General features: G+C 48.7%; 3 protein-coding genes across 4 annotated transcripts; 1 reads left to right on the forward strand and 2 right to left on the reverse strand.

The window, feature by feature from the left end:
* Positions 1 to 5,175: 5,175 nt before the first annotated feature.
* Positions 5,176 to 8,795, reverse strand: LOC125724936 (NHL repeat-containing protein 3-like). The gene is made up of 7 exons (XM_049001418.1): positions 8,594 to 8,795; positions 7,929 to 8,081; positions 7,523 to 7,673; positions 7,083 to 7,283; positions 6,886 to 6,977; positions 6,610 to 6,722; positions 5,176 to 6,132 (listed from the first exon to the last, which is right to left on the reverse strand). Exons 1-7 carry the CDS (start codon positions 8,684 to 8,686, stop codon positions 5,886 to 5,888), a joined length of 1,050 nt encoding a protein of 349 aa, XP_048857375.1. The 5' UTR covers positions 8,687 to 8,795; the 3' UTR covers positions 5,176 to 5,885.
* An 851-nt stretch (positions 8,796 to 9,646) lies between these two features.
* si:ch211-266i6.3 (cytoskeleton-associated protein 2) lies at positions 9,647 to 14,033 on the forward strand. Of its 2 annotated transcripts, none has more exons than XM_049001408.1 (7): positions 9,647 to 9,784; positions 10,033 to 10,130; positions 10,212 to 11,059; positions 11,242 to 11,587; positions 11,673 to 11,733; positions 11,827 to 12,025; positions 12,915 to 14,033. In XM_049001408.1, the coding sequence occupies exons 2-7, from the start codon at positions 10,092 to 10,094 to the stop codon at positions 13,198 to 13,200; spliced, it is 1,779 nt and encodes a 592-aa protein (XP_048857365.1). In that variant the 5' UTR covers positions 9,647 to 9,784; positions 10,033 to 10,091; the 3' UTR covers positions 13,201 to 14,033. The 2 variants fall into 2 exon arrangements, with proteins under 2 accessions (XP_048857365.1, XP_048857366.1); XM_049001409.1 differs by having other exon boundaries at positions 9,648 to 9,784; positions 10,065 to 10,130.
* Positions 14,034 to 15,297: 1,264 nt separating this feature from the next.
* On the reverse strand, positions 15,298 to 26,624 carry LOC125724931 (RAC-beta serine/threonine-protein kinase-like). The gene is made up of 14 exons (XM_049001410.1): positions 26,363 to 26,624; positions 21,314 to 21,388; positions 20,912 to 21,040; positions 20,701 to 20,812; positions 20,421 to 20,565; positions 20,015 to 20,146; positions 19,675 to 19,740; positions 19,366 to 19,434; positions 17,799 to 17,921; positions 17,533 to 17,661; positions 17,216 to 17,430; positions 17,027 to 17,114; positions 16,762 to 16,864; positions 15,298 to 16,373 (listed from the first exon to the last, which is right to left on the reverse strand). Exons 2-14 carry the CDS (start codon positions 21,357 to 21,359, stop codon positions 16,303 to 16,305), a joined length of 1,428 nt encoding a protein of 475 aa, XP_048857367.1. The 5' UTR covers positions 21,360 to 21,388; positions 26,363 to 26,624; the 3' UTR covers positions 15,298 to 16,302.
* Positions 26,625 to 26,806: the final 182 nt, after the last annotated feature.

Consider the following 26,806-nt stretch of genomic DNA (forward strand, 5'->3'; position numbering starts at 1 on the left):
AGCATCGCGTCCTTAACTTGCTGTAGTAGGTCTACCTAAATCGTGTGGACTAATATTTTCTTTGCCTAAGGAGAAGATTGAGCATAATGAAGTGCTATACATTAGGGAGTATTATATAAATCTTGTATCAATTTAAACGGAATAATTTAAGAATCCCCCCTTACCCTCAGTGTGTAAACATTCGTATAACCGCCCCCCATTTGCTAGTAATATTGTGACTGTGTACAGTGCATGGTTGCCGGCAGGGTATGATAACATTAGCGTTAGCTCAAGCGTTAGGCTTATATGCTGTAGCACATATTTAAAATCCAAATGTCCCATAACTTACAACTTATAACTGCAATTCAGCTTCAGGCTTCTACCAGGAGACGTTTGGAGTGTACAGATTTGAAATGTAGTAAATTACCCCTGCGACTTGCCGCCCCCTGCGGTTACACTAATAACTGTAGGTCTTACTTTTTTGCCGTTTGCGCATCTCTGTAGAAAAGGCGCAGTGTGAATTAAGTGGAAAGGGAGCTATACCCGCCCACAGCGCCGCGTGTTTAGTGGAGTGCACTACGAATGGTGTGAAATATTAAAAACTACTTGTACTCACGTAAGTGCAAAGAAATGTACCGATTCTAGCCTCTTTTTACCATGCCCCCCACTCCCCCTCCCCCGGCATGGTATGACCTTTATTTTACTGTAAATTAATAATATCAACAAAGAGAATTTAATAAACGATGTCGCTTTATTTTCACTTTTGTGAAAAACGGAATACACAGATAAAGAAGATTTGTCTTTGCAATGTACCCTGTAATCGGCCGCCCTCGGGGGGCCCCCTCCCAGCTCGGGACCTCAGGCCATTGCCTGCCCTGCCTGTCCTCTCGCTGCGCTTCTGGTTACCGGTCATTGCGTTCTGTGTTTAATTCATTATCAGACACAAAAGGCGGGCATTTCCAAACCAGCCACGAGAGGGCGCCCTGGAACAGTTGCCCGTAATTATGAACAGTATCTCTGAAACGGAATAAAAGGAATATATTTAAAGTTTTTGCCCGCCTTCTTTCTCTTTTGAATTTATTTTGGGGACACGTTCCCGGGGAGATTCCTTTGGCTCATATTTTCTGGGTTGCTTTCAAACTAGACTTCACTGACCGCGCATCGATGTCTGATTTTTCCATAACCCCGATCATCCCTTTTGGAGTCGTCATCCGGACTCCGGGGACTGGCAAGCTGGCAGCCCGGCTTGCATCTCCCCCGGCGCCCGCTTCCCCCCAGCCCTGGCTTTGAATGTCATTCCTGCCTCTGCCTTCAATTAACTGCACAGACACATGCGGCACACGGTCTGAAATCAAGCCGCCTTCTCTCTCATGAATACGGGCGAGAAGTAGGTCGATCCCGGCTCCATTTCAAATTCAAAGCCCCGATTAAGGCGGGGAGAATAGCCGGGTGAAACTACGCGTTGGCAGAAGTAATGCCACGAACAAGATTGAATATGCGTTTGCGCTTTAGTTTTTCATTGGTTCCATTGACGTTGATCGTTATCTAAATTGAAGATGGATAATATCGCCGAGTATTATTTTCTGCGCGGGGAAAAAGCCAAATAAAAGTGAAATAATTTTCAAAATATTCTAGGCCTATTTTATGCACCAGCCCAAGAGTTAAGCAGTTCTCTCAAGGATAATAAAATTATTCTGATTATAATATACATGTCATAAATATGTTTTTTTTTTTCATTAAGCATGGATGGAAAACCATGGCTGAATCTCAATACCAAGAACAGAAAGATCGTACTTGTAGTCTTGGCAAGATCGTTCTTGCTAACTTGCCTCCCCATAACGCACTTGGGACGCATGTTCTGTGCTGTGGTGTGTCAACAATGACCACTGATCGCTAATTCTAAATGAACCATGGGATCGGTCTCCTTCCGCGAGGATGCAACCGATGTATCCTGGGGATTTTTACTGTCCTCTATAGTCCTGCTTGTGTTGTTACTATTGGAACTGGGGTTCAGCAATGAAAGATGACGTAAAACGGGTACACTAAAACACGAGTATTGTTCACTGCTGGAGCAGACAGATGTGTCTGGGTGACCCAGGATCGGGACGCGAGAGAGGAACCTCGGGGCTGCCTGACACTTGTGAGGCCGCCGTTTAGATAAAGAGGGGGGGAGCAGCCTGCCCGTTTGGCTCTACGCTTAAATCCACATCACAGTGCTGGAGACCACATGTGTTTTTAAGATCCAGGTTTTCCAAATAAATGAGTACTTTCCATACGAGCATAATTATCGTGTGGGTTTTTTGGGAAGTATTTATATAGCTTCGCCCCTCCCTGCTCCTTCCCCAGGGGCGGGGGGCGGGGTGTTGATCTACTGGGCCCCTATTTTCGGTGTAGTAACCTGGGCTTCTGAGCGTGGAAAGAGCAAGAAAAGCATGAATGTATTGCAAGGTGGAGCTTCACTTTTTGGTTTCGTATCTGTAGGTGAAGGAGTAGCGAGGAAAAAGATCGGGCTGCTCAGACTTTGAGAAGTTATTTATATACAGCATGTTGCTGGCTGCTTGCACTCAGTCAGAAAGAAGGACTGAAACCCTGCAGGGACACGGGTGCTGCACACGTGTGGACTTTATATTGGGAGGGGCCAACCCTGCCGGGCAGGACATCCTCCTAAAGCCACATTGTGATTTAAACGTGCATCGCTGTCATACGGACCGCAAAGTTCCATGCATCTAAAAAAAAAGACTCCAAACAGAGACACGCAAAGCACTTAGCGCCTGTCAGCCAAACAAAGCCTCTGCGAGGGGAGAGATACTGTCTCTGCTGCACAAACACCGTTTTCAGCCGTGCTGTTCAGGAAGTCGTTTAAATATGTGCATCTCTAATCCATCTCCTGACAGACGTTTACGAGCTCAACCTGCCTCCTTTGTCTTCAAAGGAATATGTTATCAAAAGGGCAGAACAGTGTCACCTGTTTCCATCCAGAACTGGAGAGAAAGGCTGCACACATCGTGGCATTTTGGGAAGTTCTGGGGACAGTTTTTCAGTCTGTATGCATAATTAACCGCAAGGGGGATTTTGAGTATTGGGCCTGGTACCAGCACGTGCACGAAGCAGTCATACTCGATGAGAGACTCATCATTTTTCCTTGTTATTGATTTTCATCATCGAGACCAGCTTGAGCTGACGCGTAACTCTGATGTGATCGGAATTGTTCGTTGCTTTTCATTGGATGAAACTGTCACATGACTTCGGTGGCATTAAGGCACCACATTTCAGACAGTTATAGCTTTGTTGGGCACTGTGGTGTGAAGGACGCTATATTAAAAATTAACTGAGTTGAACCGAATTAGTCTGAACGCTCCATCCAGTGAAATCTCCAAAAACTGAGCTGCCACCTGGTGGAGAAAGTTGGTATTGCCGACAAATAACGACTTGGAATTGGCCAGCGCAAGCGAATGCAGCCTTTTATCCTTGGCGCTGCATAGTAACACAAGAAAGAAACGAGGCTCGCTAAGTCGGCTGTAGTATTAATTTGGAGGCTTTATTTTTCTAACTGCAATCCCATAGTAACTCGAGTTACAGATTCGCAGGAGAAAGAGGGCAGCCTTTTAAGTGCTAATTTCATTGTGTACGAGTTCTTTGATTTTTCTAGGCTGTTAATTTATCTGAGGCTGGCTGCTTCCTTTACAAAGTGAGTTTGTTGTTCCCTAGCCGCCTTAATAACCACATTAAATCTTAATGCTCCCTTAGTCCTCCTCACCGCCATTGTATCCGCGCTCTGATCTGTTTCTTTGCTCCCGTGACGCGTTACGTAATGAAAATTAAGATATATATTTTTTTCTTCAGCATGATATTCATGGCGCTGTTTGAATCGTTGGATGTTAGTCGATATAATTCACAGCGGAGTTCATTGCTGAGCTCAGAGCGGGGCTTTTTTGTGAGCTTTACAAACCTGAAAGTTGAAAGAAAAAACGGAATTCCAGCAGGGAGAATAATACTAGCCTAATGTTTAGAAAGAAACGTCTTCCTTTGTGTGTGGATCCGGTTCTCCCTTTTTACAGAGGAGTGGAATAATAGCGGAATGCGTGTGTCTTACGGGTTTATATTTGAAACCAGAGAATTTGTGAGCATAGTTCTGTTTTTTAACGAACACGACATTTTCTTTCTGTTACTCATCAGGCGGTGAGGCACTCAGAATATAACATGTAGGCTTGTATTTCTAAGTGGTCTTCAGGCTTCTGGCGGGACTCACCTGCATAGTGCAATTGGAACACTGGCACGAGGTGTGAGCATTTTGGTAGCGAGGCTGTTAGTAAAGATGCTACTTTGAAGAGAGTCGGGGGTGGTGATGTTGTAAACCCAGAGGGAACACCTCGCGGTTCTGTATTTCAGGGAAAATCAATTCATTTTCTGTAACCACTTATCTTATTCAGGGACACAGAGTCTGTCCTGGAAGCTACTGACACAAGGCAGAGAACAACCCAGGATGGAGCACCAACCCATCGCAGAGCACACTCACCCACACACACACACCTATGGGTAATTTGGCTTCAGCATGTTTTAGACTATAGGGGGAAACCCAGAGGAAATCCCACGATGACACAGGAAGAACATGTAAACTCCAGACACATGGGGTCATGGTGGAGACTCAAACGCAGGATCCAGAGGTGTGAGGTAACAATGCAAACCACTGCACCACCGTGTCGCCACGGGAAAATTAATCCCCACTAAAATGCCAAAGAAACTAATATGTAAAATTTATATTCTGAAAGATGAACATACCTATCAACTTTATTCTCTTATAAATTCCATCCATCCACCTGCTTACCCTGGTCTGGAAGGCAGGGGCCCTGGAGAACAGGGACTAGACTCTGGAGGGGATGACTTAGACATTACATAAAATAAATGGGGAATCAGCAAATACTATAAATAATCACCGAATTGCACTTCAGAGTTGATTGAACTGTTTGCAATTTTGAACAGCAGTTAATACTCAGCAATCGCAGAGTACCGTCACATAATATAAAGGGAAGGGTCTTGAATTGCAGCATCTTTGCGCGCTGTTAAACCAGCCGAGCACCTTCCACCGCGATGAATGTGTGTAAAGTTCTTGCCGTACTTCTGAGGTAACCAGGACGCGGTTCAATGCAACCGACGATCTCTTCCGCCACCTGGTGGCGGATCTGCGTAACACGCCGGTTTTTTTTTTTTCTTTTACAGAGTTCTTTTATTTAGCGATGTGGAGCAGTCGCATTACAGTCGAGGATTTATGCATAATGGGAACCTGCAGGTTGACTTGGATATCAGTAAAGACAATTGAGTATTGAAACAGCAAGTTGTACCCCAGCAGATGCATGAGAACCCATACATCTACGACAGAAGCCCCTGACACAATCAGAGATCATTCATTTGTTCAGACAGATGGCAAGATATATTAAGGATTTACAATTCATACTCTGAACTCTTATCTTCAAGTAGCGCAATTAGATTCTTCACAAAAATCCATATCATTCCCATTTCAAGACAAACGCACAGTATTTTCATCTTCTTTTCCGTTTCGGGGCCCAAAACACTGACACTGGGGTTTCGTGTTAGAGATTATCCATGCTTTTACTGTTATGGAGGTTCATTTCCAAGCAAGCCATGGAACTGGGCAAATAATGGCAGCCAGTTTGAATGACGGCGAGTCCGACGAATTACAGATTGTGGCAGGCCCACAGAGCCCGCCCCCCAATTTCCTTTTTTGACCTATCCTTCATGTAAACGATGTGGGTAATAAGGCGTCGTTTCCTTATTTTTGCAGATTAAAGATCCCACAGACTGTGATCTCCTCTGAAAAGTCACATGAATTGTTTCTTCTCCTCCAATAGCGGAGCGTGGCAGCCCCCCCCCCCCCAAACCCTGTCCATTTACAGGAAGCCACCCCCCAAGGTGAAGGGGGTGAACTTCTGTGCCTGCTGGGCCCCGATCTCGGCCACGTACAGGGCCCCCGTCTTCAGATCCAGGTCCACCAGGTGCGGTTTGATGTCCTCTGCCAGCTGGATGACGCTGGCCACCCGGCACTGACCAATCACGCCCACCGGCGGTGCCTCCAGGAGCGAAATCTGATTGGTGTTCAGCTGCACGACCACAAAGTACTTCTGATCTGGCGTGAGCCTGCGGAGGGGAGGAGTCAGAAAACGGTGAGGTGACATCATCCACCAGATGACGGTCAGGACTGAAGGTATGGAGAGTACAGGAAGTTCTGAGCTTCATGAGCGGAATCGCACCAAATTATCGTATTTTCCCATAGACATGTTATAAAAACGATGAAATTGGTTCCATGGACAGTCAGATATTTCACAAAGCAAAGTTATCCGAACGCCTTTTGTTTGGTCACGGACAGCATTTTTAGGCAGCGCGGGCTGAGACACGTGCAATTTTTTTCATTGTAAAAAACGAAATTCACACTTTTGCCTCAGAAAATTATCATAAAAATATAAACTCCTAAATAGCGAGGGACATAACCTCCTAAAAAGAGTTTATTTGCTCGAGTTTAGGTAAACATCTGTCTTATGAATGAGTCAGTCAAATATGGACATGATTTTGTTTGGATTTCATCTGCTTATGAGGACAGAGGTCACATGATCGTACCGGACGGAGTAGGGGGCATCCTCCAAGAAGCAGCTTCCCCACGAGCCCAGCCAATCACCTGTCAGCGAGTTGAACACCTGGATGCGCTTGTTCCCACGGTCGGCCACCCACACCTGGGAGGGAAAGACGGCTGATTGGCTGACTGAACAAACTGCGATTCTCATTGGTTGATTGATGCATGTGGAACAGGTGGAGTGAGTCATCTGGTCGAGACACTGATTAAGATGAGGTGGGAAAAGATGACCCTCCCCCATCTGATCTGCTTTTGTAACGCACCCTCTGGTAGGAGTCGACGGTGACACTGTGGGGGATGTAGAACTGACCGAGACCGGCCCCCTTCTCGCCGTGCATCCACTGAACCTGCAGGTCTGCGGGTTGGGATGGTGGTGGAGTGAGTCGTCAGTCACAGGGTATTTTATTACTATTATTGTGTATTATTTGCAATGGCGATCAGGTGGTGCCGCTGTTCTTACCCTTGGACAGCTTTATTAGCCTGTTGTTCAGGCCCCCATCCCCGTCCACGATGTAGATGTCCCCCGAGCTATGGACAAAGATCTCAGCCGGCTGGTCAAACTGCAGTGGGGACACAGCGGACCCCGCCTCCCCCGCTGTGCCCAGCACCTGCAGCAGCTTCCCCGAGGGCGAATATTGCTTGATGGTATGTCCGAAGGGGCCTGCAGTGGGAAGGGGGAACATGGCGCTGTCAAACAGGCTGACTGCTGGACCACCCTTTGCAGAATCTACGTTAATCTAATGTACTAGGAATAGATACCTAATACATATAGCAGACTATAACTCAGAAAGTATGTACTGGACACACAGTGTGTTACAACAGCGGGGTTATGATTATGGTCTCGTTTGTGTTTAGGGCACAGCTGTTAAAAATCGACCATGCCTGAGGCCGGTCCCTCACCATTCCCCACGTCCGTGATCCACACAGTGGGATTACTGGACGCATTGCTCAAGAAGATCCCATGAGGCATCTCCAGCGTGCTGGTGTTCCAAGCCTGCAGGAAGTCTCCATCCGTGGAGAACACCAGCACTTTGGGCACATTCTCGCCCCTCTGCAAAGGAAGGGCTCGCTGTCTCAGCAAACATCCAGCTATCCAACAAACCAGCTCCCCCTGGTTTCAGATCTTATGATAATACTGCCCATATTCAATTATGAATGTGAGCATTTTCATCTACTGGCTGCAAAGACAATGTACTAAGCTGCTACTTTCAAACTAGCTGTGTCGCTAGTGACAGTGACCACCGCAGCCCTGAGGTGTGTCCTGCTTGATATGGATGCACTGACGAAATGCCGGAGCGCTCCTTACTTGTGCGACGTACACCAGGCCGGCCACCTGGTTCACGGCCACCCCGAACACCTCTCCGGTGAAATGTTCTGTGTATTTGGGCCAGGAGATATCCAGCTTGTACAGCGGCTTCCCCAGCAGCCGGTAGTCTGTGTTGGGGGCGGCGGCGCTGGGCTGCGGATAGGCGTGTAGGCGAGGGTACAAAGCAGCACCCACACACACACACACACACACACACACACACACACACACACACACAGAGCTAGCTTTAATTCTGCTTTTTTCTTCACTCTGGATAATCTTCAGATCGGAGGTTATTTTTAACATACCGCGTATATAAAACGGTTAAAGCATCGCAACATTTCGTACCGTCGCTGCCCTCTGTACACACCCATTTTTGTTCCTGTTCTTAATAAAAACACTGCTACGGTCGGCAGCTACCCATAGCTGCATATGCAACCAAAAAATAATCTGTTACTATTCAAGAGAACAAAAATCAGAAATGCTCAACTAGAATAGGAGACTGACAATTGGGAGACTGACAAAACCGGACAAATTCTTATACGTAAATCACACAGGCTAATAAGATTATACAGCACGCACGTTGCGTGCAAGACATATGTGTATATTATTTGTTTGTATGTTTATTCTTTACGGCAGATCGCTGCGGTAATGTAGGTACTCACCTGAGGACTGATGGTCCCGTAAAACACCACCATTACCAGAAAGACTACACCCATCGCTACTGCTATCAGACACGAATTACCCTTCCTTTTCATGTATGGGCCGTTTTTAATGTCAAAATCCTTGGAGCATATAGCCAGAGTGCCCGACTGCGTTCACTTCCTATTTCGATCACATGAAGATCATAACAGAGAAGCAGAAACGGAGAGCGAGGCCGCAGAGCGCCCTCTAGTGGAACATCTAAATATACTCGGTATTTTTATTAATCTTTATTAGGACGCTAATAAATGTTCTGAAAGTCGGTAAACTGTTAGTCAGTATGGGTAAGTGGTTATTATCGATGTCAGCGAAAACAACACTCTGATTTGCAGGTGTAGATGCAAAGACTTATCCATGTCACCCTATTGCACGGTTGTCAACTCATGCATCTGGCGTGACACGCTTTCACACTCAAACGCTCACGGCAAGAAAGCTTACGGCAAATCTATACTATTCCATTATAAACCTAAAATTGTCTGCATCAAAAGTGTTGGGGCTGTTTGCAGACCTTACAGACTATTGGCAAGGTAATAAAACTGTTACACATATGTAAATACGTGTGTATGTGTGCAGATTGTCTCACGCCAGCCGGTTGGCCAAAGTTAGCAACTACTGATCTGATCTTACTCCAAACTATTGATGAAACTCGACAGCCTTGTAATACTAGATGCAGCACAGGACAGGTTGGGGTACACCCTGGCCAATATGCCAGATGTTGAAATGCGGTTAGTAATTAAGGAGCACACACAGGACAGACACAGGAACTGTTAATTTCACCTTCGGTGTGTACAGGGCAACACAAACATGTGACCAAAGCCTAAGTGGAATTATTTGACACACCCTGATCCAAAACGTTGTAACCGGAATAAAATGAGTCTTATTTTGGTTCGAAATTCATACGCCTTTCTTTTTTTATTACGGTCGGTCATTTTACCGGATTATTGACCTAAGGCACACAGTCGCGCGCTCTGATTGGCTCGTTTGAGTTTCATAGCAGCACGACGAGCCAATTAGAGACCGAGTCTCCAGCGCCAAAGTCGAACAGCGTCGTTCGTCCTCGGCACTGAAACGGCTCAGTCCGGCCGGTCGGGCTGCAGAGTAACAGGGCGGAACTGCAGAGGCTACGTTACCGCCGATTTTACAGAAATATACAGGTAAGGCGCTAACAACACAGCCTGTAAAGTAAATAAGCTGCAGCGCATGTTAACCAACGTAGCTCGCTAATGACAACGTGGTACATAGCTCGTTTGCTAATACTAATGCTATTTGTTTACTCTTAGTTTTTCTCTGACAGTTTATTGTTGTCGTTATGTTTAACTTCTGTCAACTTCGAGCTATTTAAGCGTCTCGGTTATTGTTTATCGGACGTTTTTAATCGATATTTTGGTTTGATCGTGTCCAGCTTCAGTGTATAAAAACGCTGCTGTCTGGCAGGTCAGAGGCGGTCAGTCACCCAGAGTAATGGATCCGGTAATGCGAAGGAAAATGAACACTAAAAAGGTACGTTTTTTGTATATTATATAATGGGTAAATTTACTATGTTTGCGCAATTCTGTAATGTCGTGGTTTGTGAAAACGCAGGATAAAGAGAACACTGAACCAGCAACGGAAGGCAATAGATCAACAACCCAGCCGACGCTTAAGAACAGGAAAGCAGGTGTGGAGGCACGCGGACTGGCCAAAGCCAGTAAGAAAAATGAGGGAGCCACCCTCAGGGCCACCAAGACCCTGATTGAGCAGCAGAATGAGCCGAGGGCGGGGCCAGCAGCTCAGCCGTCCAATGAGAAGCGCCGGACCATCAGCCAGGCCTTCCTTTCCCAGCAAGCAGTGCAGCAGAAGAAGCTGGTTGCAGAGGTTGTCAAGCCCCATGCTGCCGGCCCACCCAAGCCCATCCCAGGCACCTATAAGGGCCGGGTGGTTCAGTCTAAGGTGAGCTCCTTTTGGAAGCCAGCTGGTGGCGACAGTGAGGCAGAGGCTAAAGGCCCCGCAAGGCCGATGGCACCAACGGCAGCCGTCACAAAGTCAGGGAATTTGACCAGGGCGAGAGCCATGTCCACAGCTGCTGCAGTGCCCGCAAAGCCCCAAGTGCAGAAAATGGCTCTGCCCCCCAGATCCAAATCGGTACCACACAAGCCACCTCAACCCCCAGCCAACAAGAACACAGGGAACACGATTCCAAAGCCAGCTGCCCCCAAGCCTCAGCGGCCAGCTCCTCGCCTAGAGTCCTCATCGAAGGGGCCGGCTGTAGGTGCCCTGGCCAGACCAGGCTCCAGCAAGGCGCCTGGCACTCTAAGGAGGAAGGAGCCGATTCTGAGTGTCAAGCCCAGGCCTCCAGGGGTGGCAGCAACAGAGAAAAGAGCCCCAAAGCCTCCGAGCGCCAGTACCATGAGCCAGTACCGGGTTACCACGGAAACCGCGGAGGAAAGAAGGTGAGTTGTTTTTGGCACAATTCGTCTGAAGTTACTAAAAATAAATGTATATAAAAATGCGCATTACATCTGCTACTGTCAATCGCATCCTGTTTTGGGTGTTGGTGTTGGTGTCCTTATTTGCTCTGCTGTGTGTTTATGTTCCTGCGTTAAATGGTGTAAAATCTTTCCTGCTACATCAGAGCCAAGCTCTCAGTGTGGCTGGCCGCCAAGGGGAAGACCCTGAAAAGGCCCCCGGCCGCGTTGCCCACCGCAGCCATTTCGAAACCTGCGACCAAACCGCACCCAAAGCCCAGAGCTGACTCCCAGCCCCAGACTGTTGCGGGAAAGCCGGATTCGAACTTGCAACTTCAGCCTATGGTCCAGCCAGGATTGGACCTCTTACCTGCCGGGGAATCTGTGTCTGACCTCGGGTCAGAACCTGAGAGACCGACCTCACCCAAGCCGGACCTGCTGAACACTACTTTGGACTTGCTGGACAGCTCGGACTTGGAGCTGTCCGTGGACCCGGAAATCCGAATGGATGATGTAAGAACCTCTCGATTTAATTTTGCTTTGGTCAGGGAGTCTTAAGTGTGACGTATTTAACGATGTTGCTCTTCTCACCCGTTAGCTGGTGATTAATCTCTGCACTGCTATGGAGGCCATGGAAGTGGCTTCAGCGTCCGATGCGAGTAGGTCGCCGGAGACGGGTGCGAGTGGGGCGTGGCTTAATGAGTCGCACTGTCAGCGATGGATGCGAGGTTGATCACCTCTGTGCTTTGTAGATTCAGGAGACCGTGGCAACAGTGAGGAGGACGTCGGAGAGGATAAATTGGACGAGATGGAGGGGAACAGAGAGGAGGAGGACATCCCAGTGAAGGAGGAGTGTGAAGAGGAGCTGGAGCAGGATGATGAAGTTGGGAAGGAGGTGGAGGGAGCATCAGTGTTGAGATACAGCGTGAGGACCACACCCTACCTGCAGAGGTCAGCGCTCGCCTTTACAGCGGGATACATCTGCCATACTTATAACAAGGACAGTGCGCTAATTCCCCAGTGTTATGCAGTGTGCCTGTTTACTGTTTGTCTAATCTGGCATGTCTCTTATGTTAGGTAGTAAGTATACACTGTCTGGCCAAAAAATGTCACTGCTTGAATTTAAATGAGCAAGTACTTAAGAGCCAGTGATTGGATCATTACCACAACTCGGCCATGTTATGCAGCAATGAAGTTAAGTCAGCTGAGCTCCTGAATGGGCAGGTTATCCCATCAATGGGTTTTTTTCTTTCCTAATGGCATGGGCATATTCCAGGATGATTCATCAGGCTCAAACTGTGAAAGAGTGGTTCAGAGATCACGAGGAGTCACTTTCACACATGAATTGGCCACCACAGAGTCTTGACCTAAACCCCATTGAAAGTCTTTGAGATGTGCTGAAGACGACTATGGAGTGGTTCAACTCGCCTGTCATCGATACAAGATCGCGACAAGGAATGAGTGCAAATCTGGATGAAAAACAATGCTGAATTGTTGCATGACCATGTGGAAACATGTTGATTATGCACTATGATCAAAGATTAATGTGGTCCAATGAAATGAAACTTATCTTTTGGCCAGGCAGAGCAGGTAGTAATCTGTACTCCCTATAAATTATTGATTTGCATTGTGTACTTCATCCCAAATGTATGTACTTCATTAGCAACGTAATGTCCATCCAGTCAGGAGTGTTTCATCATGGCTCTAGGAAGAATGTTGTTTTGTTTTGCTCTGTCCTGTACGTGGTTGTAATGACAAAGCTCGACTTTGCCTACCGGCTTGCTGCTTAATATTGCACTGCTGACAGTTGAGATGATATTTTTTTTGCACCCCTCCCCAGTGTGAAGAGGAGGATCCAGCAGGACGCAACTCCGGGCAGCGTCCCCCGCCGCCAAAGCACCATCAAGGACCTGAAGTTCCTGACGCCGGTGCGTCGCTCGTGCCGGATCCAGCGGCAGTCCGCGCGGCTTCCGGCCATGCTGGCGGAGCACGACCCGTGCGTGGCTTCTCTCGCCGAGCTGGCGCGGCTGGACGACGCCGTCGGGGATGTTAGCGCCTACATCTACCGCCACAACCCCGCCCTGCCGGACGATCAGCTGTACCAGCCCAAAGAGGCGGGCCTCTGAGAGAGGGGGGACCAATCAGAGGCCAGCTTTGGTGTGAGTGGCACCTGAGGCTGCAAACAGTATGTAGTGTGGCTTCTGCTGTCATGGAGGCACTATATTTAACAATTGTGCCATATTTAGTCACCAAGTTTTTATTTATTTTTCTCATCCTGCTGCAGTTCTAAGCAGGACCGATGGTTAAACAGAGGCCTCATAACCCACTTTGAGGGTGCTTGGTGCTCAGTGTTTTGGTTAAGTCATTTCCGATTGGCTTATCTGGCAATGATTGACAGATGCCCAGTTAGCCCCTCCCCCCACTGTGGGTGCCAGGCTTCTGTTCCTGTTATGGAGGTTACCAAAGGCTGCCATGAGTAAGTGGCCTGAGTCTTTGGTCCTTTTAAGCGACAGGCTGGAGGATGTTGGTATGCATCATGGGGATGGTGGGGGTTAGGGGGGAATCTACTTAATTGCATAACTGGCTCAAGCACTAATGTACAGTATTTAAAAATGGGCCTTAAGCTTGTACTAAACTGCTTCATGCAGATACACTGCTAGCTGCAGTCTTGCTTCTGTTAGAGCTCATAGTACAGTGTGGTACAGTGTACTGCTTACCCTAATTCAGCCTGTGCTTATGTTCTACTACTTATTCCTCATGTGGGAATTGGGTGTTTTAATATGATCTGACTGTGGTAAATTCTAACTAAATATTAAGACTGACTAATGACCCGCTGTTTGTGTGCCAAAGTGCAATATCGTATTGCTCTGTTATAAAAGAAATCAGTAAAAATCCATTGGCATGGAAGGAATTTGTACCCTGATTATTTTAAAAAAATAAAATGCTGAAATAAACTAAACAGTCCATTTTTTTAAAGATACACAAAGACGTGACCGAATTGGAGACAGGGCTGCTGACCATTAAACCTCCTTTCGAAGGCTGTAATCTGCAAGGGCTGGACAACGGGACCGAAACACTGGTGAATAGTGTTTGAGGTTTCACGGCTATTTATGCGCTGGCTGGTGGCTACTCTCCATTGATTGCACGCTCCATTGGTAAGAGCAGAGGGTGGAAGGTTGAATTAGCAGAGCGATAGGCCTTAAAGACATGCATGGAGATGAGGCAAGTGTAGATACTGGCATAGACATGGATGGGTTAGACAGATACGCCAGAGTGGAGCACGGGCAGATGAAAAATATTGCTGCCAACAGAACATGATGGTAGACATGTCAGAGTTCAAAAGAGGACAGATTGCTGGTGCGCACCTTGCTGGTGCATGTGGCCAGGACAGCAAGTTTTGGTGGTTTATGGAGTGCGACAGCATCCAGGGTAATGTCCGCATACCACTAAAAATGACGGACCACATCCAACAGAGTAACTGGACGCATTGGAAGCTGTCCAAAAGGGCTGTCTAGGTACTAATCTGGCTTGTATCCAAAACACATCTGTTTCAATGATGCCAACAGTACAAAGTTATAAAGTTGTAGTGAAATGTATTGTTCTCTGATGAGAGTTAGTGTGGAGAAACCCTGCAAAACTGCTGTGTACCCAGAGTGCAGCATGGGGGAAGATCAGTGATGGTTTGGGCTGCAATGTCACCACTGTAACCTGAAGGTGGTGCCGTGTATCAGGATGATAATGCACCGATACCCAAAGCAAGACTGCGGACAGAGTGGTTTGATGAGCATGAAAGTGAAGCTAAACATCTCCCATGACCTGCACAGGTACCAGAGCTGAATATTACTGGGGTGTTTTGGAGGAGCGAGTCAGGAAACGTTTTCCTCCACCAGCATCACACAGTGACACTGTTCTGTAAGAGAAATGGCTCAAAATCCCCATAATAATAATTGGGACTTTATTGATCACTTTCAGGAATTCCTCTTTACGCCTCCCTGAACTTGCTCTCTATAGATGACAGCAAGCTGCCTGTGAAGGACGGACACCTATAGCAGCACCCAGGGATCTGGGGGTTAAGGGCCCTGCTGAAGGACCCACAGATGTGCTGAGGCTGGGCTCAAACCAGCAACCTTCCGATTGCACATAAGCTTAGCCCACTGAGCTACACGCTGCCACCCACACAACCATCTCATCACTCTGCTAATAATACATCAAACCTAGAAAAATCAACACAACAAACGTTTTTAATATACATTTATAAATTTTTTTTTGAGCATTACCTTCCAAAGTATCATGGGATACAAAGGACTGGGGAGGGGTGTAGACCTAAATTTATAAAAGTTACAAAGCATTGAAATATTTTAAAAGGCAACAACAAGAAAACCAAACTGTCATTGTGATGTTTACAATAAGCCGGAGGTCCTGCCTCGTCCTAGACAACACAGGAGCAGCACCGTGGGGGTACACGTGTGACCCCCCCCCCCCCAGAGAGTGAAGCATATGGCTCGTCTATAATTGAAACGGTCAGAAGTGTGAGTCTACACGCTACTGTCAAGCCCCAGGTGATGTACACATCTCTCCGCATACTGCTTCAACAAGACAAAAAAATAATAATATATGCACAATGTTCGTAACTGTGAATTGAGTTCTGGAACATTCCATGGTAACAGCAACCATCTAAGGGCCAAAAAACAACAACATTTGAGATTCTTTTACATTCAAAATGGCTGAAATGAGTCTGGGTGAAACGGCATTGTCCTTTTTTTGCCCAAGTGTCAGCAGCCCAAAAGATGGACGGCTCCCTCCCAGCCCCCAAAAATATCTACAATTATTTCCAGTCTTCAGTTTGTGTGGTTTATTTATTTAACGGCCAATCTGTTCTAATCTGTCCACAGTTGACACAGACCATCAGCACCGAGTCCAAAGTATCGGTAACAGTTCTACAAAGAGCACCTTTAGGGGGGGAAAAAAATCACATAAATATGGCTTTTAAAACCATGTCAATGAGTGAAAGCAGAAAAAGGTTTAAAATTCTTTCTTTCCGAAAAATTTGCTTCTTGAAAATCGTGAGCGCGAGGCGCCGTCGTTTCGCGTCGAGCGCGTGGGGTGCTGGTGGACAGGAGAAGGCCGGTGGCTGACGAAGGCACGTGTTGCTCCTGAGGTCGGGCCTGCAGCTGTGTGTGCGCGCGTGTGTGGGAGTGAGAGGGAGCGAGAGGCGGAGCTGGAAGCCGTCACTCGCGTATGCTGGCCGAGTACGAGAACTGCGGGAAGTGGTCCGACTCCTCGCAGTCCAGGCTGTCATCTGCAGTGGCACGGACAAAAAAAATGGTCAGAGAGATTTCAAAAGGAAGGCAGGGAAAACAATGGATCACACACCTGCGCAGATAAAGAGATGCCCGAAGTGCGGATACCGGAACAGACATGGATGGGTAGATGCGCAAGAGACGAGCACGGGCAGACGAAGACAAACGCGCACAGATGTGCGGAGAGGTAGGCGGAGACAGGTGATTAGACATATGCGCAGCCGTGTTTGGGCAAAGAGACATGCATCGGGGCATACGCAGATGTGAAGACTCGCCTGCTCAGCTCCCGATGCGCATTTACGCATGTGCCTGCACGTGCCCATCTGAAAACACCGAGGCATGCGCAGACATGACGACGCCCCTGTGCAGACGCCGCACTTTACTCACACTTGTCCGGAGGTGTGAGCGTGATGGTCTGTGCTGTGAACTCGTCATCAAAGTAACGGGTGTCCGTCTCCGACGTCACCTGGGGCTTGAAGGGCGGGGTCAGCTGAGACAGCCAATCAAAACAGAGAGTCAGACGATGAGCCAGTCACAGCAGCCAGTGACACCCAGTGGTTGCCGGGGCTTAACTCTCAATTTGCCCGGCTCTGAGGAGCTCTGCACTCCTGACCGACAGACGCCCCTGAAGCTCTGCATGAACACTCCTCACCTTCTTCTGGAGAACATCCTGCCAGTTGATGGAGCTGAAGAATCTGTGGGTCATCACTTCCTTAGCGTCGTCAGTCCCTCCTCCAAGCCTGCAAATCAGCACTATGAGCCTCCGTAGCACACCCCCCCCCAAACCCCCCCCCCCACCACCACCACCAGTACCATCACCATCAGTAGCATGGAGCCCCACCTCTGCTTGGGGTCCTTTTTGAGCAACCCAGCCAGAAGCGCCTTGGCCTCAGGAGACAGGTTCCTGGGGAAGCGAATCTCCTCCATGAGGATGAGTTCGAATAGCCGCTCGTGGTCCTGGTTGTAGAAGGGCAGCCGGCCGCACATCATCTCGTACATGACCACGCCCAGCCCCCACCAGTCCACTGCCCGGCCATAGTCATTGTCCTCCAGCACCTTGGGTAGAACAAAGACAAGAGGTTGTGGACCAAAGGAAACATACTCCAACACTGAAGACCTATAGCACGGGAATATGTTTAGCATTCGGAAGGGCAGTACCTCGGGGGCCAGGTACTCGGGGGTGCCGCAGAAGGTCTTCATGGTGGCACCGTCGGTGATGCCTTCCTTGCACAGGCCGAAGTCCGTAATCTTGATGTGGCCATCCTTGTCTAGCATAAGGTTCTCCAGCTACCGGGAAATCCGAAGCAGACCACGGCAGATGAAGGCATGCGTATGTCTGTCTGCTTTGGAGTCTCTTCCGTGAACGCAGAACTCGGACCGCATCCCATCTGCAAGCCCAGCTGGTTTTGACCCAAGACCCTCACCTTGAGATCCCTGTAGACCACATCTCGCGAGTGCAGGTACTCCAGCGCGGACACGATCTCGGCGCCGTAGAATCGCGCCCGGTCCTCGGTGAAGACGCGCTCCCGGGAAAGGTGAAAGAACAACTATGGAGAGAGAGGAACACCGACATGGACCTGACTGCATACACATCAAGCGCCTGATGGCCAAAGCCTAGCGATCTTGGTTAAAAAAAAAAAAAAAAACAGCCATAATCAGTTGGACGACAGAACAGAGATTTCACAGTACAAATCATATTTAAATGAATCTGTTAGGGACATCACTTCTATTCCTACAGCCAAGAGTGCATAGTTTCCTTGATCAGCCAGTCACAATTAACATAATTAAGTGCGGAGCAATTAGGTCTGATTAAAGAGCTGGGCGGTATGATCAAAAACGGTATATCATGGTATTTTTTAAAGTTATATCGGTTTCACGGTAAACGACAGTATTTTTTTTAAAGTACATTTTACAGGATTTTACAGGACACATTTTCGTTTTACGCTTTTGCACTGTTCCCACATTAACTATATTATTTTATTATTATCCATTGCGCCTATCCGCTACCTTAATAACATACGGCTAATGTGTTTGTTAGCTAACTGTTTATAGATAAACGGCTAATGTTAAGGCGTGCCCCGGCCAAGTTAACATTTTTGATAAGTGTTTAATAGTTCAGTGTTGCTAGGACGCGAGCGTCACTGACCTCACGGAATTTCTCAAACACCGGGATGTCGGTCTTTAAGGTGCGTCGCCAAGTTCGACGTGCTACTTGACTTCGTCGTCACAACTTTGTAGCACTGTTAGCATAGAGGCTTATCGACATCCTTAGCCTTTCCATGCTCGTCTGTAAAATACTTCCAAATGGCACTTTTGCGGTTTTTTCTCTCCACTAAAGCACCTTGTGAGTCGATCAGCGGAGGGGCTGCGCAAGTGTGTACGCGTGTGTGCTCGCCTGCGCTGAAGTGGTGCTGTGTGAATTGCGGCGAATGAGGCGAAAACCGCACTGTTGGTATCAATAATGGTGAAAATGAGTAATTAGATACTAATCGATATAAAAAATTTGTATCCGAGAATTGATTTTTTGACAACCTCGGTGTCTCACTATTTTCAACTCTGGTGTCAGCTATATCTTCCGTTTCTGATCTTTCGCGGTAAATTTTTAGCAGTGCAGCAGTGAAAAAGGTCCCCCCCCCTAAACAGTTTCCAGCTGCGCCACTTTCCAAACATTGCGTAGGCTATTTAAACCAGTATTGCGGAATAAGAAAAATTCATATAATAATCATATAATAAAAAACGTTTTTCGGTACGAACCGGTATACCGCCCAACACTAGCTGATTAATACTACTGTACTTGAATTCGAAGGTTTCCTTCTAGCAAATGCACATGAAGAGGTTTTCACAAATAGGAATGCATTCTAAAGTTTTTTCTTTTAACCAAAATCACTGGAAGACTCCAGCTGCCTGCTTATTTTCACACGTGCTGCAGATGGAACTCATCGCAGCCAGCGCCCTCTGGTGGGGAGAGGCTGCCTTTTACCGCCCGCTTACCTCTCCTCCATTGGCGTACTCCATCACAAAGCAGAGGCGGTCGTGGGTCTGAAAGGCGTACTTTAGTGTCTGAAACAGTACAGCAGCACGGTGTCAACATGACAGTAACCATCTATGGTCGAGAGACGCGGGTTAAACAGCTAGGTGTGGCCAAGAGTCAAAAACCAGCACAAACAGTGCCCCCTGTCACCACATTGGACCAGTGTTATGTCTGCCCCCCCCTAGGTCAGTCTTCTGAATACTTAAGTATGACCACAGCATTTTCTTCGGAATCCCCTGGGTCCTGAGCTTCCACCCTTGCATACTCACAGTGAGGAAAGGGTGCCTGGTATTCTGTAACACCCGGCTCTCAGTCACGGTGTGTGCCACTTCATCCTGGGGAGGGAGGGAGAAAGGGAGTGGGGGCACGTATGCCGAGGTTAGCTGACAGAGTCATGGTGTAGGAGGCAGGCAGCAACACAGCCAGTCCACGCTAAAGAAGCCGACCTCTCTGCCTCCGGATGGTACGTTCCATTCTACAATATGTACTGAACATGGGATCAGCAACAAGGATGGCGGGGGGGGGGGGGGGGGAGAGAGAGAGACAAGTGTTGTATAATGCTGCTTAATCGCAGACAACGAGAGGTCCATCACAAAGGGCAGCGCCCACCTTGGCGATGATGACTTCCTTGCGCAGGATCTTCATGGCGTAGTACACACCCGTGGCCTTCTCCTTCACCAGGATCACCTTGCCGAAGGTGCCTTTACCCAGCAACTTCAGGTAGTCAAAGTCATTCATGGTCTGGGAGCAGAGGGAGGGGGGGGGGGGCGTGGAAAATGATTAACCAAAGGAATGAGAGAGGCGGCCATTTTGCCCCCAAGGTCAAAGCGGAGTGTGTACGGTCACACAAGCATGAGCAGCGAAGAGAGCTAACATGCTAAGCCTCCTCTGCATGACCGTTCGGGTCACGTGAGGTCACTCAGATTTGCCGACTCATTTACTGACAAGATGAATCAAAAGACAGAGGGGGAAGAGTGGTGGGCAGGCAGCCCCCGGCGGGGTGAGCGGCACTGACCACTTTGCTGCGCGACTTGGACATGGTCACTTCCATCTCCTCCAAGCCGCTGCCGTCGCTGCTAAAGCGGAAATCCATCGCTTCCTCCTCCTCGCGCATCTTCAGGCCGTTGGCCACGGTCTGGATGGCCTTCATCCACTCTTCCCTGGACAGAGACCACGGGAGATGTTACCTCGAGAGTCACGGAGGGGCATGAGGAGCTGCCGAGTGGCGTCGCGCGGACAGAGCCGACGCTCGAGCTCCTGTCACCACACCCCCCGCGGCCCCCCCCGTCCCTCACCGCTCCTCATTGCTCTCCACGTGGAAGGTGCGCTCGATGACCGTGGTCCACTGCAGGCACCGGATCACGAAGGTGTTCGGTTTGGGCCTCTCCGTCTTCATCAACTGGCACTCTGGAAGCGGGAGTCGGCATGAGCGAGAGCAGGACGCCAGGTAGCCCCCACCCACGGCGCTGCGATGTCGGGGAAAACCCCGGCCTCCGCGGACCCTACCTGCCACCGAGAAGTTGTTGAGAGGGGGGAGACTGTGGTCCGACGTCTCAGGCCGCTCCTTGTAGCCGATGAAGCAGCCATCGCTCTTCAGGATGAAGTACCGTGGCCTCCAGGTCTTGATGTACTCACCTGTGCGGGGCGGGAATGACGCCCCCCACAGACCAGTCAGGGAAACAGCAGCTTTTACATTTCTATGCTGTGAGAAAGGTCTGGTCAAACACCAGATCACCGACGTACAGTAAAACACTGGATTTTGCTGTGTAATAATGACAGTAATGTTTATTTCTGTCCCAGTGATGAAACTATAAAAGCAAATATTGATAAACTGGCTGCAGGTGGGTAACGCAATCTGACCCTTTCGACAGGGTGGGGGGGGCGTGCATGATTTTCCGTCCTCCTTACCTCGCTTGTGAAGCCACCCTTCTTTCACCACGGTAACGTCGTTCATGCTTGGGCAGGGAGTATCGGGGGGCGGCGCTGGGGGAGGGGGTGGGGGAGGTTAATGGGGACGGCGCTGTCGTGGCAGGGTGGGGGGGGGCGCACGTCAAGGAGAGCTTTAGCACGGACAGGGCGTGACGACACCTGGGAACCTGGGGGTGGAGGAGGAGGAGGGAGGGGGGATAGAGAAGAAAATAAACAGGGGGTGTGAGCAACAGACAAAGCAGAGGGAGCAGAGGGAAGAGGAGGCCCTGCTCTCCAGGGAGGAAGAGGAGGCCCTGCTCTCTCGTTCGATCTCACACGTTGAGGAATATGCCATCTTCATTCACATATCCTGTCACACCGCATCACCTGCTTTGGCCACTTCCCCGTTCTACCAGGAGGAGGCGCTGTGCAGAGAGGAGCGTAGGGTTATTCAGGGAAATTGTGGGCTACTACGCTTAAAACAACCGGTCATTGTCCAGGTCAGGGACACCAAAGCAGATAAATCACAAGCAGTGGGGGGGGGGGGGGCAGTGAAAACAGGGAGGGAGAGGACAAAGTGAGAGCGTGTGACAGTACAAGAGGGCTAAAGATGGGAGGGGGGGCCTGCTTAGTGTCCAGTGCAGGAAAGACTCCCGTTTTTGTACTTGTGACGGTTCACTGGGCGGTAGCCCTGGATGGCGCGCGCACACAGACCACCAGCCGGGCCCAATCCTACCCCACCCGCCATGGACTCATGCCGGAATACTCCTGACCGAATCCCATCCTTGTGACGGCGTGGCTGACCAGCTGCCGGACAGGAGTGCACTGCCATACAGGAAGCCAGTTGAATGACCTACAGACAAACTGAACACTAAGTAACTGCTGTGTAAAGTGTGGCTGCATTTCATTGGCAAGGATTCCGACACTGGGATGTGCTTTAAAAGCAAATGCGTGTAAAGGGGGGGGGGGGTCTCAAATTTAATGACGCATCCGGCATTGCACTGGACACACTGAAAGGCAGAGGGATGCACTGTGCTCAACAGTGTGGGCTAACTCTTTCGTATTTATTGTACATTTAAGCCAAATCGTTTCATTCAAGGTTCAAATTTGCCCTAGAAATAAAAAAAGCCGATCTTCAATGTCGTCGACCTTCGTTTGGCCTTTAATTCGTGTCAATGACCTGATTCAACAACCGTTTTGGGAACAGCACAGTTTTAAGGGTATCGTTTTAGCGCCAGTGTCGGAAAAACACCCAAACTATGCCCTAGTACCAATACCAAAGCAGCGACATCTCATCCTACGCATCACCCTCGGACCCCACCCCCACCTCTGCTCAGCAGCGTTCAGGAGAAACACTTCAGTCAAAAAGGCTTCCACAATTAACAGAGGACTCTATGAAAGCTGCGCACCCCTATGCTACCAACCACCCCTCCCCCTACCGACAGGGAACCTCGGATCGTCTGGGGTTTCGAGTCTGTGCGGGGTCGAGATGTGGGAGGAGCCAGAAATACAGCAGACACGGCAGCTCGGGTGATGAGGAGAGGGGGAACTCAAGGCGATCTGATCGTTCCCGTCGTCCATCCCCGATGTTTAACGAGTGCTGCAGGTTCGCAGAGAGCCACCGGCCTGGGGCTAGGCTGGCCACCGCAAAGGGATGGCCGACACCTCCTCAGACAGAAGGCTGCTCTCGGCTGCGAGTCCGGTTTCAGCAGCGACGTTGGCGCCCCGCTCCGCCTTTCGGTTGTTATTTGACTCACCCCGAACCACTGCCATTTCAAGCCATCAGCTGATGACTGACTGATTACTGCGTTCCAGCTCGGCACGGGGATTTTCGCAGACCGAAAGCATCTGCTCCCCTGACAGGAATCATACACCACAAGAATGTTTGTGATTGAGAATTGATTTCACCTTGTCAACACGATCTCTCATAACACTGACGCGGCAAATATGCCGTTTACAGGCAACCGACGCACAGAGCCGAAAAACCCAAAGGCTGAGCTCGCTGCGTGTGTAAGCAGTCCTGCCAGACTGAGGTTTTCATGCCAAATCGGACCAAACATCTGTCTTGTTGACACCACTCTCAGAATTTGGCCGACACTTCAGTCCACACTGGCTCACAACATATAATAATGTATGAACGTGAGGTTGTATTGCTAAAGTCGTCGCTCAGCCAAAGCATCGCAGCAGTTAAAACCAAGACAGGCGAGCTGTCCCTAACTAGGCCCGGTCCCTATTCACTGTCCCTCTTGATTCCAATCCCTAAACTGGTCCCCAACAGCACCGGAGCCCCTCTCATGGATGGAGGCGACGAATGGCAGTGATCGCAACTCTCTTCCAATCTTCTGGGCTGCCAAACTTAATAGTCCTCCCTATACCACATGAAGGCCCAAGCCACATTTCTACTGGATTACCATGGACACCACATGTCATCAGCATCAACATGTCTGGGTCACCAACCTACCACGAGGGAATACCAAGACGAGAATGAAGGTGATTGGGGCAAAATCATAATTTTAGTATAAGAGCGTTAACCTAAATCTAGATTTGCCACTGGCTGATATCTGTAGATCTCGGTATTCGGATAAATTTGCATGGTTTGTTTGCGGGTCGGGTGTTCTTTTTTGTAGAACAGAACATCGCAATTTCTGTATCAGCCAATCGGCAGCCAATCAGAGAACCGCGCCCAATGGGAACAAGGCTACACTCCGTTCTAATTTATTAAGGGGAAAATAGACTCGATGCTGGACACTGCGGCCGAAAGGATGACAACCAACAGGTGAACAGGAGACAACCAACTAATAATGTGTTACTTAAAGCAGAAGGAAAGGCCAAGAAATATCGAATAAGAAAATAAAAACATTCACCAGTCCTTGTTAGGTGAAAATCACGTTCCCCCAGCTTGACCGCTGCCACAGACACCAGAATGCACTCAAAATCACGGCACCCCAGCCTCCTGAACTCCTGACAAACAGAGGTGCGATGCATAAACCTCTTCAGGACAGCAAAAGCTTCCAAAGCAGAACGGCCCACTCCACCAGTTCTGAGATATCTCTGGAGTCGTACGTCCAAAATGAAGCGTTTCAATTGTGGTCTACGCGTTTCAACCTTCACAACAAAAGAAAATCCAGCACCTTTTACTCTACACGCAAAAGGGCTAATATGTTAATGCTTAATTTAGGTAATATACCTTTATGGCTGTTTTTATCTGATGCCTTTCAGACACTGAGATGTGAAATTAGCCAAAGCCATGGAAAGCAGTGAGTTACTAGAGTAGCCCTGATCGAGGTTTTTTCTCTTTTAAAAAACATCAACATCCACCTTGTTTTGTACTCAAGCTGAAAAAAACCCTACAGATTCCCAACTAGATTAAGCTTGTTAGCGATTGACAGCACAGGCTAATCGCACTGGGGCTCTGAAGTCTTTCGTACCACTAGGTTTAACAGGTTGTTAGAAGGAAATGTTTCTATGTCAGCCTGCAAATCCTTAACCTCTATGGCCCCTGCTGGTCAACGGTGGTAACTGCAGGATACATCAACATATATTCACTCAGTGACACCAGGAGACAGTTTCTACAGGTTAATTCTCTAATCAGGCATAAAAATCAGAAAGGTTTTGGCTCTGAATAACCAGCCGGTCTGTGAGTGAGACAGTTCATCACACCAAACCCGGCAGACCGCTCTGGGGATCCCAGTCCTTCTGGATTATTTATCTTACATGACGCAACCAAAGGTGACGCAAAAGGAAAATAAGGACATTCAGGAATTAAGATATCACATAACGGTTCAAAAAACACTTCTTCCTCGCGTTTAATTAACCTTAATACTAACAATCTCTCACTTCAGAATACATTACTCTAATTCATTCCCCATAAAGAGACTTCTCTACACATCGTTAGTTTTTTTTACGAAATAGGTTTTGACGTTAACTGCGATTTTGTTCTGCTTTTTGACAATAGCGCAATAACAATAACTTTTACCTGTAAGAGGAAAAGCGTTTTAGCAAAGCTGTCAGAAAGCGGCAGGAGAGAGAGAGAGAAACGGCGCCAGATTCATTTCACACTTTCCTAATTTGTAGGACTGGTGTTAAAGGATTTAATTTCAATCCTGTTATATTTCGTCTCATTAAACACCTTAAAATGGAAAGTTACTTCTAACCGATTCGGGCACGATCACGGTAATGTAAACGTAGATTTAAACAAATAAATAAACAAATAAATAATAATAATAATAATAATAATAATAAACATTTACATGAAATGACACTTTCTGGTCTTCATCAGTCGCTGTGGATGTGTCCCGAGTCAAAATAAAACAAAGACAATTATAAATTAAGTAATTCTGCTAGTTTCCTAAGTTCCTCGCCGCCTGTCTTTATGCACATCTTCAGAGAATTCACTAATATTGGAAACGTTATAATATATAATGGCACAATCAACCTAAACGTTCACAACTAAAGTACAATATGGAACGAGATTATTATTATTATTATTATTATTATTATTATTATTAATAGTAAAAGTCTGTAGTTTAATAATGTAGATAATAACGACGGGGTGATGCCAAGCAGCTAAAGCGACTTTTCCCGTTTTTATAAGGCAGACAGATGCCGGCCCCTGCAGCTGCAATCCGCCGGCCAGCGTAGCGGTCTCCCCGGCCGACGGGCACCTCGGAAGCCGGGATGGATTCGCGCGGAAAGAAAACCTTTTGCGGGGGTTATTTTAATACCAACGCTAAAAAAAAGCACCAACGTAGATAATGGAGGAAGCGACTCGGGGCAGCAGGACCAAGGTACCGCGGAGACCGCGGCTAAGGTCTAATGACACCGCCGGCCGCCGTGAGCTGGGTCAGACCCCCCGGCGCCCACAGTCGGTGCAGAAAACCTGGGTCTGTTATCCGGCGGCCGAGTTGCGGAGGCTCACGGTCATGGTCACGGCATCGCAGAGCCCCGTCTCCGGCGGGGCGCCGCAGCCCCACGCACGCCCGACACAGACCCCCCGGGCCACCCCGCCGTGGCCGTGCTCCCCCCCTCCCGGTTCCGCTGGCGGTGTACCTCGGGGCTTTCCTTCACTCCTCTTCACGTCCGGCCGAGGTTGCTGCAGAGGCCGAATCACAACATCCACGGGCGCGCCGCTCCTCGCTTTCCGCTCTGTCTCCTTCCCTCCCCGGCTGTGCTGCTTCGACCCCCCCCTTGTCCCGGGCTGCCCCAGCCGTAATCACCACCAGGCCTCGTCCAGTGAACGACATCAAACAAGAAAAAGAGAGAGAAAAAAAAGGAACTCTGCACGAGTCCCTGGGCGGAAGTGACGCACGCACCGCCTCCCCGGCGCTACCGCGCGCCCCCCCCCCCCCCCCCGTCCGAACGGAGACGCGGCGCCACGTGCACGCGCGCCTGCGGTTGAGATCCACGAGCCGAGCTCCGACAGCAGAGTTCGTTACGCAAATGGCGCAGGTCGCCGTGTGTCCGTACGGGTCCACACACGCGCACATACGAATG

Source organism: Brienomyrus brachyistius, unplaced genomic scaffold (assembly GCF_023856365.1).
Source record: "Brienomyrus brachyistius isolate T26 unplaced genomic scaffold, BBRACH_0.4 scaffold58, whole genome shotgun sequence".
NCBI classification, from domain to species: Eukaryota; Metazoa; Chordata; class Actinopteri; order Osteoglossiformes; family Mormyridae; genus Brienomyrus; species Brienomyrus brachyistius.

What these genes read in the sequence shown, in the direction of transcription:
- LOC125724936 (XM_049001418.1), bottom strand. Translation starts at nt 8,686, where the DNA reads ATGAAAAGGAAGGGTAATTCGTGTCTGATAGCAGTAGCGATGGGTGTA. An exon ending in GCCTGGTGTACGTCGCACAA is followed by an intron (nt 7,674 to 7,928) that starts GTAAGGAGCGCT and finishes CTTCCTTTGCAG; the next exon opens with AGGGGCGAGAATGTGCCCAA. An exon ending in GCTAATAAAGCTGTCCAAGG is followed by an intron (nt 6,978 to 7,082) that starts GTAAGAACAGCG and finishes CCCAACCCGCAG; the next exon opens with ACCTGCAGGTTCAGTGGATG.
- si:ch211-266i6.3 (XM_049001408.1), top strand. Translation starts at nt 10,092, where the DNA reads ATGGATCCGGTAATGCGAAGGAAAATGAACACTAAAAAG. An exon ending in GAAACCGCGGAGGAAAGAAG is followed by an intron (nt 11,060 to 11,241) that starts GTGAGTTGTTTT and finishes CTGCTACATCAG; the next exon opens with AGCCAAGCTCTCAGTGTGGC. An exon ending in GGCTTCAGCGTCCGATGCGA is followed by an intron (nt 11,734 to 11,826) that starts GTAGGTCGCCGG and finishes TGTGCTTTGTAG; the next exon opens with ATTCAGGAGACCGTGGCAAC.
- LOC125724931 (XM_049001410.1), bottom strand. Translation starts at nt 21,359, where the DNA reads ATGAACGACGTTACCGTGGTGAAAGAAGGGTGGCTTCACAAGCGAG. An exon ending in CAACAACTTCTCGGTGGCAG is followed by an intron (nt 20,813 to 20,911) that starts GTAGGGTCCGCG and finishes TCCCGCTTCCAG; the next exon opens with AGTGCCAGTTGATGAAGACG. An exon ending in GCTCACACCTCCGGACAAGT is followed by an intron (nt 16,374 to 16,761) that starts GTGAGTAAAGTG and finishes GTGCCACTGCAG; the next exon opens with ATGACAGCCTGGACTGCGAG.